This window comes from Elephas maximus, chromosome 16, assembly GCF_024166365.1.
Source record: "Elephas maximus indicus isolate mEleMax1 chromosome 16, mEleMax1 primary haplotype, whole genome shotgun sequence".
In the NCBI taxonomy this organism is placed as follows: Eukaryota; Metazoa; Chordata; class Mammalia; order Proboscidea; family Elephantidae; genus Elephas; species Elephas maximus.
The window spans coordinates 25,766,174-25,781,570 of record NC_064834.1 but is presented as its reverse complement, the minus strand read 5'-3'; the positions used below and the strand labels follow the sequence as shown (position 1 = coordinate 25,781,570).

Genomic DNA, 15,397 nt, shown 5'->3' with positions numbered 1-15,397 from the left:
AGAACCTTTGGAGTATCAAAGAATACAGCCATGTGTCCTTTAACAGCCAAGATACATTCTGTGAAATAGGACATTATGTGATTTGGACGTTGTGGGAACAATGTATTTATATACAGGCAGTCCCTGGTTACGAATGTCTGACTTATGTACAATGTGTAGTTACAAATCAACCCCCATACAAAGGTTCATAACAACAAATGAGTGTTACTTTGAGATATGCATCAAAACATTACTATTACTGTATTATTATTTTAAAGATGTTTTAGTATATGTGGAAGTGTTTCTTTAATGTTTTTTATGCACAGAAAGGTACACTGTATGCTAAGACAAACACTTGACTAGCTGATGTTAGGTACAAACTGCATCTCATATTCAACTTAAAGATAAATTTAGGAATAGAACTTGTTCGTAATCTGGGGACTCCCTGTACTTAGCAAAGCTGTATGGGATACTGTATGAGCTGGAATCGACTCAACAGCAATGAGTTTGGTTTTCAGTGTACTGTACCATTATACGGGAACCCTGGTGGCATAGTGATTAAGTGCTACAGCTGCTAACCAAAAGGTCAGCAGTTCGAATCCACCAGGCCCTCCTTGGAAACTGTATGGGCCAGTTCTACTCTGTCCTGTAGAATCACTATGAGTCAGAACTGACTTGGTAGCAACGGGTTTTGGTACCATTAGACGCCTGGCAGTGCAATCGCTTTGAATATGAGACATGAAATACACATGTTGCGTGTGGGAAGCGGTTGCATTTGCTATGTTCAGTTATGTTCGCTACATCTCATTCTTCCATTAGGATTTCTGAACTCTGTTATAACCTTATGGGACCACAGACATATATGCACTCGGAAGTTGCCTGAATGGATGTTATGCAGAGCATGACTGTATAAGGATTGGTAGCAATCTTAGAGATAATTCGTCTATCCTGTCATTGTAGACGTGCAGGAACGTAAGCGTCTTCAGTGCATTACAATGGGACTTATGGTCAGCATTTTAATTTTGTCATAATAGGGTCTTTTTACATTCCTATCACTTGGTAAAAAACCTTGTAAATTAACTCTTTTAAGTAATTATTTATACAACATAAAAAATGCTATCCTAAATGGCATCCTTGGAGCTGAAAGATCCATGTAATCCACATCTTCAATATACAGCTTATTGTCACTATCAGAGAATGACTCAAGATCCAGGAAGAATCGTTGATATGCTATTCTATCAGACTAACTGAGAGCTGAATCACAGTACGTGTGTGCTGGGGGGAGGGGTGACCCTCTATTGCTGATAGTATTAAAAATAATAATAAAATATGAAATATTCTTGTAACTTAAATTGTGTTCCCCCCCACCCATTTTAATGCAAATTATGACTACCTTTCTATATAGGATTAAAACGAATTTAACATTTGAATAATGAAAATGTGACTTTTATAGATGGAAATGTGTATTTAGCATAACGCTAAGGTACCATTTCGAATGAAAACAGCTACATAGAAAATCTGATGAGTTGAAGTCATTCATATTCTCCTTAGAGAATACAATGCAGCAATATACTCATAAATGCTATGTACTCCATTAATTCTGATGACCATATACAACTAAATTTTTAAAACATGAGAGGTTTTCAAAAGGTGCAAGTAAAATGCAGAATAAAACATTTAACTTCTGTGTTTTATCATCTCGAATAACGTAATTAACGGGAAACTTTTTATTAAACTAAAAGATTGCATGACAAAGGAGAAGTAACAACAAAACATATCAAATAGGAATTCAAAGGAAAGTTTCTTTTAGGTTGTTCATTATTCCGAATCAAAACTGTACTTTACCGCTCCATTTCTGTGAACGATGGAAAATTTCTTGACCAGAAGTAGACTTATGAATTTTTTTATTTTACTTGTGACTACATGATCTTTAAAAAAGTCTGCTTCTGGAATGAACACCCCTAGCTTGGATGCTGACTGGAAGGCCAGGAGTTTGAGTCCACCCAGAGGCGCTTCAGGAGAAAGTCAGCCGCTGAAAGCCATGCGGAGCGCAGGTCTACTCTGGCACACACTGGGTCAAAATGGGTCAGAATCATATCCATGGCGACTGGTCGGGTTTTTGATTGTAGCACTCAGACCACGATCTGTAAATATTCTTTCCTACAAAGGAATCGGAGACCCTCGGAGAAATGCCTGATTCCCAGCATGGATCAGGGAATGTATAAGATGATCCTGAAACATCTGTGCTACCAGAAATCAAAGATGACTAGGACTGTGTCAAAAGGACTCAAGAGTCGGTTTGAAGAGGCTTCCACTCGCCAAAGATGGGACAATGTGAGCATCAATGAGGATAACAGTGGCAAGGGATTGTTATGTCAAATACCTTTAAATCCATAAATTCACAATGATATTTAAAAAATAACTCATTGAAGGAGTCTAGAGAACCATGTTATTATTTGACAGCAGTAACTAAAAGCAAAGTATCAAGCATTTATCCTATGTTTCTATATAAAACAGGATAATTGTACCTCAAGGTAACCAAATAGCTGATGAAGTAGTGGTAAAGTAGTGGTACCTCAGCTAATAAACAAAGAACGCATGTAAAAATAGCATCGGTTTGTAATTCCTAATGAAATAAAGGATCTAACCAATGTTAATATCAACAGAAGATTCAGACATATGTGCCTGCTGATAAAAGTACACAACACTTCCTCAGAAGTATTCTTACCAACCAACCAATCAACATGAACCTGATGAAAAAAGAGAAGGGGGAAAAAAAAGACCAACCTGAAGATGCAATCGGCAAAATCCAGTCTACAGAAAACTCTGTAGGATAAATGACCCAGTTTCTTAATAAATGATAAGACAGAGAAAGAGACAAGAGAGGTACGTAGGTAGGCGGTGGGGTCGGGTAGGAGGTGAGCAAAGCCAAAAGATTTAAGAGACCGAATCAATCTAATCAACCAACTGGAATGGATGGGTCTTATTTGGATCCTGATTCAAAAAACTGTTAAAAACATTTTTATGTGACTGGGAAATTTGAACATAGTCTGGATTTTTGATGATATTAAGACTATAAATTAACTTAAGTATGACAAATGGAATATCCACAACATAAAATGACACGGTCTCTAGTATTTGCTTCAAAATAATTCTAGGGTAGAGGCACTGTGTGAGGGTACAGATGGGTTCATTTATATTATTCTCTCTATTGATTACCTTGAAACTTTCTAGAAAACAATTTAAAAAACAAAATACAAGTACAAAAAGCAATGTAAGTCTACAAGTGCCTGCTTTTTTATCTATAATGCAGAGATAATATTTATTTCACACTTCACTAACAAACATGTCATAAGGATAAACGAGATAATACCTGTGAAAAATGTCAAGTTCTTTGAAAGGTCCTCGATCTAAAGCCCTGTTAATCAGGGTTGAAGACAAATAAAATGTTGGTTAAAAACAAGCTTCAGATCTTATTTACTCTAATAACAAAGACTACTTTCACAATATACAGAAAGGAATGTTTGAAATACATAAAGCAAAGCCATAAATTAAGCCAGCATTGGGTATATGACTAATATCACTTGGGTATAATTATTTTTAATTTATGTCAGTAAGATATCAGCTCCTAAGGGAAAGGCTGTTTAAAATAGTTTATTTTTGCTGTATTTAATAGGGTACTATCCGAATAATTGTTAGGGTTTGGATATTGAGAAGACTAAAATAATCAGAAGAAAATCCTATGTACTTCATAATAATTTTGTTTTCCAGGTCCATGATAAATACAATGGTGAAAATTAATTTCAAGGCAATTTAATACAGGCCTATCATACCAAGTAGCGTTTCGGACTTGTTTAGTACAAATTTCGTTATTAATTAAAATGCAGTGACATATAGTTATTTAAATCAGGAAAAGACTATTGCTTTCAAAGACCTGCGCTTCTCTTTCTCACCCTCAACCCCCGTTGGCAATGGATAAAGCTTTGGCTAATAAAATGCTTTTTACCATGTCCAGGCGATTCAGTGGCTCCAGTTAAGTACCCATTATTGAGAATGTCTTGCTCAACAATATTCACAGTGAAGCTTTTTTGAAGTTGAAGCAATCACTTTGAAGTAAATCACCCTTTCAAATTTGGATTGAAAAGGGGAGGCGAATAGCTTTTAGGCTTTTCTTCTCTTAATGTGACTATTTCCACAGGTGGCTCCCTATGAAAATTAATGAAGTGACTTAGCTTTACAGGAAATGTCATTCAGAAGGACAAGAATTATAGTTGGAGAACAGATCCTATGATTAAAATAACAGAACTGTTATTTATGTACCTTAGCAACTTGCTCTTGAATGGAGAGTAGCTAAAGCAAAAGGAAGAAATGATGAAGTAAAAGAGCTGAACAGAAGATTTCAAAGGACGGCTTGAGAAGACAAAGTATTATAATGACATATGCGAACACCTGGAATTAGAAAACTAAAAGGGAAGATCACATTCAGCATTTCTCAAGCTGAAAGAACTGAGGAAAAAATTGAAGCCTCGCGTTGCAATATTGAACGATCCTATGAGCAAAAATACCGAACGACTCAGGCAGCATCAAAAGAAGATGGAAGGAATACACAGAGTCACAGCACCAAAAAGAAATGGTCAACATTCAACCATTTCAGGAAGTGCATGTGATCAAGAACTGATGGTGTATTGAAGGAGAAGTCCAAGCTGCACAGAAGGCATTGGCAAAAACAAGGCTCTAGGAACTGACGGAATATCAATTGAGATGTTTCAACAAATGGATACAACACTGGCATGCTCACTCATTCATGCCAAGAAATTTGGGAAACAGCTGCCTGGCCAATGGACTGGAAAAAGATCTACGTTTGTGCCCATTCCAAAGAAAAGTGATCCAACAGAATGCAGAAATTATCAAACAATGCCATTAATATTATACACAAGTAAAATTTTGCTGAAGATCATTCAAAAGCACTTTTTTATTGCATTGGGTGAATCTGCTGCAAAAGACCTCTTTAAAGTGTTAAATAGCAAAGATGTCACCTTGAGAACAAGATGGGCCTGACCCAAGCCATAATATTTTCAAATGCCTCATATGCATGTGAAAGTTGGACAATGAATAAGGAAGACCGAGGAAGAATAGAAAAACATTAAGATGGCAGTATTGCAAAGTTGGAGAATGCAAGATTTTGTCATCAGCTTCACCTTTGGGATCAGCAATTAAATTATATTCCCAATGTTAACACTTACCTCAGGTTTTAATCTTAAAATTCTCTTCTGTACTTTAGAGAAAAGTCACGTACAATGGAAGAGATATTTATGTCATCAGTCCTCAGGGCCAAATACAGCCTACTTTGTCCCCAAGTCTAAGGCTAAGCCTATACAAATTACTAGATTAATCATTTTCCTGTGAATTTGTAATGGTCAATTGTGGAACAACCACAGGGATTTTGAACTGTACCGATTTCAGTCATCTTAATAATGGAATTGATTGACTATAGAATCCCATCAATTGCCTGGCCATCCGCCTTTATTACCACAGGAAAAACGAATCAATTGGAGAAAGGTCAATTCAGTCAGGCCATGTAAACACTGTTGCCACTTTTCTGGAAGGAAATCCTCATCATCAGACAGAAAAATACAGATGCACTAAGCTACAATAACACAGGAGTTTCATTATAACTGTCCTCTTAAATTTAAGTGGTAAAGTTAAACACAATGCCTAAGCCGTTGTCTATAGGTCAATTGTGGCTTCGGGTTCAGAATCTTATTTCAAAGCTACTTTTTACTTTCAAAACTCTGATTCAGACTAAGTATGGAGATACAAAAAGTCTAATTTTGTCCTCTAAGTACAGTCCAGGAATATGTCTCTGGGGAAATGGGAAAACAGCCCATGAATTTTTATCTTTTTTTCTACCCATTAGGAAAAGAGTGAGCTATGTAATTTTCCTTACCAGCTAGGCAAGTTCAATCTGATCTCTGAGTCTGTTTCATCACTTGTAAAATAAGAATAATATATTTGAAAAAGAGTTAACAACATACCTGGCTTGGCCCACCATAAATGGCTGAGAGAAGGTGTAATGAATACTTTGAAAACTGTTTTCAAATAAATCGAATGATTTAAAAAATATCATTTGTTTAAATTACATTTTAATCTGGTTTATGGCTATCCATATTCCATGGTCTAATATGTAAGGGAAAAAAAGAAATAGGTAAGATTCAATTCTTATTATCTTGTTATCCAGTAAAAATCATGTTAGACATAATTACTTCTGTGGAACTCTTGCCAAAAATATTTAACCTGAATTCAGTGAAATGATTAGTCAAATCCCAGTTTGAGAACATTCTAGAAAGAAAACTGGCCTACATTTAACGAAGACGTCAATGTAATAAAAAGAGGCAATCCCTTTCACACACACACAAAAAAAAATAGGCTTGTGTCTACATGTGTGGGAGTGTATGTGTGAAGGGCCCAACTTAGATGAAAAGGAATTGAAAACATGATCCTTGATGGAGTCCTGCATCAAGTGATAAACAAAAAGTAGTAAGAACATTTTGAAGACAATTGGGGTGATCTGCTTTGTATATTAGATAATATTATCAATAAAATTCTTGAGTGTGATAATAATATTATGGTTACAAATGAAAATGTCTTTGTCTTTGGAAGAAATATGCCAAAATACTCAGAGGAGAAATACTACACTATTTGTAATTTACATTCAATTGGTTAAAAAAAAATTTTTTTTTTTAAACTATCTAGACAAAAAGCCAATGTGGCAAAATGCTAACAATAGCTAAAGAATCTAGGTGAAGGGTATATACCCAAAAAAACAAAACCTGTTGCTGTCAAGTCCATTCTGACTCAGAGAGACCCTATAGGACAGCACAGAACTGCCCCATAGGGTTTCGAAAGAGCACCTGGTGAATTTGAACTGCTTACCTTTTGGTTAGCAGCTATAGTATTTAACCACTACACCACCAAGGTTTCCTAAGGGTATACAGGTGTTCATTATTCTATTTTTTTTTAAACTTTTCTGTATGCTTCAAAGTTTTCAAAAGAAGACTAAGGCAGGGAAAGAGGGGAGAATAAACTACTGGATAATCAAAACAAAAAGTTAGGCAAGAAATAAAAAAAATTTCATTTTTCAATAAAATTATACATTTTAGGAACTTGATTTTCTAAACCAAAATAAAATAACTATGTTATAACATTACACCCCCATGTGTCAGTTTCTCAGTTTGTCATACTGTGGGGGCTTGTGTATTGCTGTGATGCTGGAAGCTATGCCACCGGTATTCAGATACCAGCAGGGTCACCCATGGAGGACGGGTTTCAGCTGAGCTTCTAGACTAAGACAGACTAGGAAGAAGGACCCGGCAGTCTACTTCGAAAAGCATTAGCCACTGAAAACCTTATGAATAGCAGCAGAACATTGTCTGACACAGTGCTGGAAGATGAGCCCCCAGGTTGGAAGGCACTCAAAAGACGACTGGGGAAGAGCTGCCTCCTCAAAGTAGAGTCGACCTTAATGATGTGGATGGAGTAAAGCTTTCGGGACCTTCATTTGCTGATGTAGCACGACTCAAAATGAGAAGAAACAGCTGCAAACATCCCTTAATAATCGGAAACTGGAATGTACGAAGTATGAATCTAGGAAAATTGGAAATCATCAAAAATGAAATGGAACACAGAAATATTGATATCCTAGGCATTAGTGAGCTGAAATGGAGTGGTATTGGCCATTTTGAATCAGACAATCATATAGTCTACTATGCTGGGAATGATGACTCGAAGAGGAATGGTGTTGCATTCAACGTCAAAAAGGTTTTAAGATCTATCCTGAAGTACAACGCTGTCAGTGATAGGATAACATCCATATGCCTACAAGGAAGACCAGTTAATACGACTATTATTCAAATTTACGCACCAACCACTAGGGCCAAACATGAAGAAATAGAAAATTTTTATCAGCTGCTGCAGTCTGAAATTGATCGAGTGTGCAATCAAGATGCATTGATAATTACTGGTGATTGGAATGTGAAAGTTGGAAACAAAGAAGAAGGATCAGTAGTTGGAAAATATGGCCTTGGTGATAGAAACAATGCCAGAGATGGAATGATAGAATTTTGCAAGACCAACGACTTCTTCATTGCAAATAGCTTTTTTTCACCAACATAAACGGCGACTATACACATGGACCTCGCCAGATGGAACACAAAGAAATCAAACTGACTACATCTGTGGAAAGAGATGATGGAAAACCTCAATATCATCAGTCAGAACAAGGCCAGGGGCCAACTGTGGAATGGACCATCAATTGCTCATATGCAAGTTCAAGCTGAAACTGAAGAAAATCAGAGCAAGTCCACGAGAGCCAAAATATGAACTTGAGTATATCCCGCCAGAATTTAAAGGCCATCTGAAGAACAGATTTGATCATTGCACACCAGTGACCAAAGACCAGATGAGTTGTGGAATGACATCAAGGACACCATCCATGAAGAAAGCAAGAGGTCAATGAAAAGACAAGAAAGAAAAGACCAAGATCGATGACAGAGGAGACTCTGAAACTTGCTTTTGAGCATCGACCAGCTAAAGCAAAAGGAAGAATTGACGAAGTAAAAGAACTGAACAGAAGATTTCAAAGGGCCTCTCGAGAAGACAAAGTAAAGTATTATAATGACATGTGCAAAGAGCTGGAGATGGAAAACCAAAAGGGAAGAACATGCTCGGAGTTTCTCAAGCTGAAAGAACTGAAGAAAAAATTCAAGCCTCAAGCTGCAATAGTGAAGGATTCCATGGGAAAAATATTAAACGATGCAGGAAGCATCAAAAGAAGATGGAAGGAATACACAGAGTCATTATACCAACAAGAATTAGTCGATATTCAACCATTTCAAGAGGTGGCATATGATCAGGAACCGATGGTACTGAAGGAAGAAGTCCAAGCTGCTCTGAAGGCATTGGCGAAAAACAAGCCTCCAGGAAATGATGGAATATCAATTGAGATGTTTCAACAAACAGATGCAGCGCTGGAGGTGCTCACTCGTCTATGCCAAGAAATATGGAAGACAGCTTCCTGGCCAACTGATTGGAAAGAGATCCATATTTATCCCTATTCACAAGAAAGGTGATCCAAGCAAATGTGGAAATTATAGAACAATATCATTAATATCACACTCAAGCAAAATTTTGCTGAAGATCATTCAAAAACGGCTGCAGCAGTATATCGACAGGGAACTGCCAGAAATTCAGGCTGGTTATAGAAGAGGACGTGGAACCAGGGATATCACTGCTGATGTCAGATGGATCCTGGCTGAAAGCAGAGAATACCAGAAGGATGTTTACCTGTGTTTTATTGACTATGCAAAGGCATTCGACTGTGTGAATCATAACAACCTATGGATAACACTGTGAAGAATGGCAAGTCCAGAACACTTAATTGTGCTCATGAGGAACCTTTACATAGATCAAGAGGCAGTTGTTCGGACAGAACAAGGGGATACTGATTGGTTTAAAGTCAGGAAAGGTGTGCGTCAGGGTTGTATTCTTTCACCACACCTATTCAATCTGTATGCTGAACAAATAATCTGAGAAGCTGGACTATATGAAGAAGAATGGGGCATCAGGATTGGAGGAAGACTCATTAACAACCTGCGTTATGCAGATGACACAACCTTGCTTGCTGAAAGTGAAGAGGACCTGAAGCACTTACTAATGAGGATCAAAGACCACAGCCTTCAGTATGGATTACACCTCAACATAAAGAAAACAACAGCCATGGAAGCAGCAGTCAAGAAATCAAAAAACGCATTGCATTGGGCAAATCTGCTGCAAAGGACCTCTTCAAAGTGTTGAAGAGCAAAGATATCACCCTGAAGACCAAGGTGAGCCTAACCCAAGCCATGGTATTTTCAATCACATCATATGCATGTGAAAGCTGGACAATGAATAAGGAAGACGGAAGAAGAGTTGACGCTTTTGAATTGTGGTGTTGGCGAAGAATATTGAATATACCACAGACTGCCAAAAGAATGAACAAATCTTTCTTGGAAGAAGTGCGGCCAGAATGCTCCTTAGAGGCAAGGATGGCGAGACTGCATCTTACATACTTTGGGCATGTTGTCAGGAGGGATCAGTCCCTGGAGAAGGACATCATGCTTGGCAGAGTACAGGGTCAGCGGAAAAGAGGAATACCCTCAACGAAGTGGATTGACACAGTGGCTGCAACAATGAGCTCAAGCATAACAACGATTGTAAGGATGGTGCAGGACCAGGCAGTGTTTCGTTCTGTTGTGTACAGGGTCACTGTGAGTCGGAACCGACTCGATGGCACCTAACAACAACAACATAACATTACAAACCAAAAACCAAACTCACTGCCATGGAGTTGAATTCTGACTCATAGCCACCCTAGAGGACAGAGTAGAACTGCCTTATAGGGTTTCCAAGGCTGTAAATCTTTACAGAAGCAGACTGCCGCATCTCTCTCCTGAGGAGCAGATGGTGGGTCTGAACTGTCAACCTTTTAGTTAGCAGCCAAGGGCTTAACCACCGTGCCACCAGGGCTTCTATGTTATAATATTAAGGTATTATTTATTTATGTTATTTAAGGGCAACACTAATTTTCCTGATACACAAAACAGATAAATTAGGTGGACATAATTGTATAATAAAAGATCTCGCTGACAGATTTCCTTTAAGTAACAAGTAGTGGAATTTCTAAAAGCAGGACAGAAATAGACAAAAATGTTGTTGCTGGAAAAGACCATAGAAATTAACTCAAGTCCTCATAGGTTGGCAGACAGGTACCCACATGTTTTCAAGACTACAACTATTATGTAGAACGATACACAACTTAATACTTCTTTAAAGGAAACTTCAAATACAAGTAGAACATATACAGTTAACAGATGTTAACCATGAGGTTCATATTTTATCAGACACTTCAATTTAACTACTGCAAAGGCAAGCAACGTAAACCAACCAGAATCAGTTAGGTGCAGTCCTCAGGCAGGAAACATGGTATCCAGCTCCAGAAATGCCATTAAAGTATTCTAGAGCAGGAATGCTATAAAAAGTCCGTGGGGGGTGGGGGTTGGTGGGGGAACCCTCTAATAAACCCTAGATTGGGATGAAAGATGAAGATAAATTTAGAAGAGTGGGATAAAAGAAAATAAGTGTGCCTTTGATGGACAGATTTTCTTACAGAGTTTCAGGTAGCCTCCTTTGTATCAAACCAGTACGTATATACTTGACAAGATTCTATAGGTGGGACAGCGCTACTTTTTAAATGCAGGGCAAGCACTCAACTATTCAACATGAACAGACCATCAGGCTTTCTTCTCCTGAGGGAAGGTTGGACAATTGCCCATCGATCCCATAAAAAATCAGAAAGTCTTGCTGTGGGTTCATTTGAATAGTAACTAAAAAGAACATGACTATAATGTGAACAACTTATATTTATATAATCTTGATTAAATTAGCCCATAAAAATGTAAAATGTTGTGTTAATGCAGTTACAGTCTTTGGTTTAAAAGCTATTTACTGGGATAGATTTGCCACTACTAAGTTTTCTTAGAAAATACGCAGTATTTCCTTTAACCAAGCAGCTCTGTAATGGAAAGAAAAACAGTAAGAACAGATTTGATTATCTGCATGAACTAAGCTATATTTAGCAATCATTCCCTTTTATTTATCAGATGGTAATGATGTAAATTGTATAGAAAAGGACAAACTTCATCAGATGTCATATTTTTATTTTTAAAATAGCACTTCATTTACCTTGTTAATGGGCACTACCAAGGTTGGTTCCACTTTAGCTTCAATTTCTTCTGGGGTATAAAAACAGTAGAGTTTACCCCCTCTCAAAACACAATATAACCTTCTCCAACTAATCAGACCTTCTACCATTTGCTGAAAAAGAAAAGCAATCAATAAACTACCAATTTTATCATTATTTATAATTTTAACACTAAATTCAACAAAATATTTAAATCTTCACAGTTAAATTCATTTCCAGACTTTTTAAAATGTGATAGAACTGCCTATGAATTTACTGTGCAATAAGACAACTGCCCCAAATCAGCGTAAGTTAATATCAGGGAAGTTTGCAATTCTCAAAAGCGTTAAGCAAAATGGAGGTAATAATTATCAAATAACTTTTACACACACAAAATCATAAATCAGTGCAATTTTGGAAAAGCTAGTCTATTAAAAATGAGTGCTTAGAATTCCATGGCAATTTATCAAGTGACTCGGGAAAATTACAAAAATAACCCTCAATGTTCAAAATATAATTTTCCCTTACTGTTCTCAGAACCCTGAAAAATGTTGACTATCATGTAAGAATGCAAATTTTCTTTCCTCCTAATGGAATCTTTCAGAAAAAGCTATTGATTTGTTGAAGCTTGTAATTAATTATTTACTGGCTATAAATAACTACGGTTATAAATAAATCAGCAGTAGGTGGCAGAGAGGCAGTTTCGGAAGCCCAGAGGGCTACACTGTGCCAAAAGCTGCCTGCCAGAAAGGCCTTTATGTAAAGGTGTGCTGCAGCTCCCATCAGTTTCCACGGGGAGTCCTTGGCTGTGCTGATTGTGCTGTTACTGCTATTCATGCAGCAGGGAAACATGGAGACATGGTAACTCCTTAGCCATCAAAACCGCATTAGACCCCTCACCTTGTACCCTCTTCTGACTCCCAGACCCCTTACAGTCTATATATGATAACATTTAGAAAACAGACATCTAAAAAAGACTTCAAGAACTATTTCCCAATATTAGAAGACCAAACAACTGCCAGTATAAAAAAAAAAGCCAGTATATTAACGTTTAAATATGAGTTACTATTATTGTAGGTTATTAAAAGTCCTCTAACCTGCTGATTAAGAAATCCTGCAAGTGCGTCCTCAGCCATGCAAGCTGGCTGGGCAACTAATCGGCAGCACATGTTGCCATATAAGGGAAGCCAAAAGGAAGATTCCTCTAATTAAAGGGGAGAGAAAAAAATCAAGTTACAAACATGTGTTTATTTAAGGTCATTATACATTTTAATTGCTTTTCACAAATTTTTTTTTTTTTTTTGCTTTGTACGAGGACATATTTTTAAATTATTTTTATGTAAAAGTTCATCTTAAAATACCAGCACCGTATTTAATGAGAAAATCAAATAGGGGAACGTAGAATGAAAAGGATAAAATTAAACTGATAGTTTATGGCATGCTATTACCTAGAATAAGACATGAAACTTTTAGTTTCTTAATCTCTTTTTTGATCTTTAAGGATGTAATTAATCAAAGTAGTACACAATTTTAGAGTAATAATTTAATAGATCTTTTTGGCCCTTCCCCTTCCCTGACCTCAGCTCTGCCATCCATGAAAAGCCGGACAGATTTGCACTTTAGAACCATGGTAGCCATGTAGCAAGTTACACATCTGGCAACAACTCAGGTGCGAGATGAAGACCTAAATAAGGGCTGTGGTGGAAGCAGAAATGAAGAGAAAGGGATACATTTGGGAGGTACTTAAAGAGCAAAATAGCAGGACTTTGTGTTAGGCAGGGTATAGTAAATGAAAGGAAGAGTGGAATTAAGGATGAAAGTAGCAGCAGGAAGAATTTTTGGGAGTGGGATGGAAATAATAAGATCAATTTTGGCTATGTTGAGTTTGAGCTGAGTTGTGAGACACAGTCTTCAGCCATCAGGTGGAGCCCACCAAAATAAGCAGTTGTGCCAGGGGCTAGCGAGAAGCTACGGTGTGCCATAGCTGAGTGCTGGGGCAGGCAGGATGAGAGGAGTGAGTAAGAGGGCTGCTTTGCACAAGGTGTCAGAGCCTGAATGAGCCGACGAGGACAATTGCGGCCTATAATGGGGAGGTCTGTCCTGAGCAGGTAGAAGAGGGTATCACTGTAGAAGGGCAGCCTGCGTTAGGACATCAGAGCCCAAGGTGGGTGTCTATTCAGGGTGGGGGGGGGTAGCCTAAGGTGGGGAGTCAGGGCCCAAGCAGGGTAAGGAGGGTGTTTATGTGCAGGCGGCTGCCCCATGTGAGGCATCAGAACCAAAGTACGGAGAGTTCCATGTATGGGGGGGCAGCCCAGCCATGGTAATCGTGGGAGGCAGCCTAGCCATGGGAGTCATGAGAAGGCCATCCACATGTGGGGTGATTCAGTCCACTGTGTCAGAGCCCTGAGTTAAGTGAGAATGGCATTCAAGCAGAGGGGGAGTCTGAGGAAGGTGTCCACATGAGGTGAAAGTGAGAGCAGCCAGGCATGGGGACTTAGAGCCTAAGCAGGGCAAAGGGGGCAGCCCTGTGTAGGGGACGGTCTGATGTAGGCTGTCAGAGCCTGAGCAAGGTGAGGAGTTACACAAGGTTAGGGCAACCCAGAATGGGGAGTCAGAGCCCCAGCAGGAAGAGGAAAACACTCACGTGGAGGAGATGGACAACTGGCACTTGAGGGAGATTGATCAAAGAAGAAAATGTATTAAGGATATTAGAAGACAAGTTTCTCATTGTCAAGAGAAGGGGTTACAAATGATTAGAATAAACTTGGAGGTGTTGGTTTAGAACTGGATGTGCTGGTGTGAACTCATGGTTTTCAACAACATACAGAGCTACAGAAATAAATAGATATGGAATGTGTGTGTGTGTGTGTGTGTGTGTGTGCTTAGCTCTGTCCACTGAAACGATCTAGGAATAGCAATGCCCTAGTAGCAATGAGTTGGGGCTGTGGTGGTTCAGTGGTAGAATTCTAGCTCTCCATGTGGGGGACTCGGGTTTAATTCTTGGCCAGTGCACCTCATGTGTAGCCACTACACATCTGTCAAGTGAAGCTTGTATGTTGCTATGATGCTGAACAGGCTTCAGTGGAGTTTCCAGACAAGATGGATTTGGAAGAAAGGCCCAGAGACCTATTTCCAAAACTTAGCCAGTGAAAATTCTATGGATCATAACAGTCTGATCCACAACCAATCATGGGGATGGTGCAGAAACAGGCAGTGTTTCATCCTCTTGTGCATGGGGTCGCCATGAGTTGGGGGCCAACTCAATGGCAGCTAACAACAATGAGTATATCTAAATCCGGGAGCCCCAGTGGCACAATGGCTAAGGATTCAGCTGCTAATCAAAAGGTTGGCAGTTCAAATCCACCAGGTGCTCCTTGGAAACCCTATGGCTCAGTTCTACTCTGTCCTATAGGATCGCTATGAGTCAGAATTGACTCGATGACGATGGGTTTATACCTAAAGCCCATATGCTGTCTTCTAAATTAAATTCTCCACTAAAAATAACCAGGATTCCTTGGAGAAATGGCTGATTTCAGGGCAGGGACACAGATAGTACATAATGAGCCTGGAATATCTGGCTATGCCATAAAGCAAGGAAGTGCCCAAAGAATTATGGGGACACATCAAAAAGACACAGAAGCC

General features: G+C 38.6%; 1 protein-coding gene across 6 annotated transcripts in view; it reads right to left on the bottom strand.

Moving 5' to 3' along the window:
• The window catches only part of RTKN2 (rhotekin 2), a 143,569-nt gene that overhangs the window by 67,447 nt on the left and 60,725 nt on the right, over nucleotides 1-15,397 (bottom strand). For all 6 annotated transcript variants that reach the window (XM_049855658.1, XM_049855653.1, XM_049855657.1 and 3 more), the window contains 2 exons: nucleotides 12,853-12,959; nucleotides 11,758-11,889 (listed from right to left, as the gene is read on the bottom strand). In XM_049855658.1, the coding sequence (XP_049711615.1) occupies nucleotides 11,758-11,889; nucleotides 12,853-12,959 (239 nt within the window). The remainder of the gene's footprint in view (nucleotides 1-11,757; nucleotides 11,890-12,852; nucleotides 12,960-15,397) is intronic.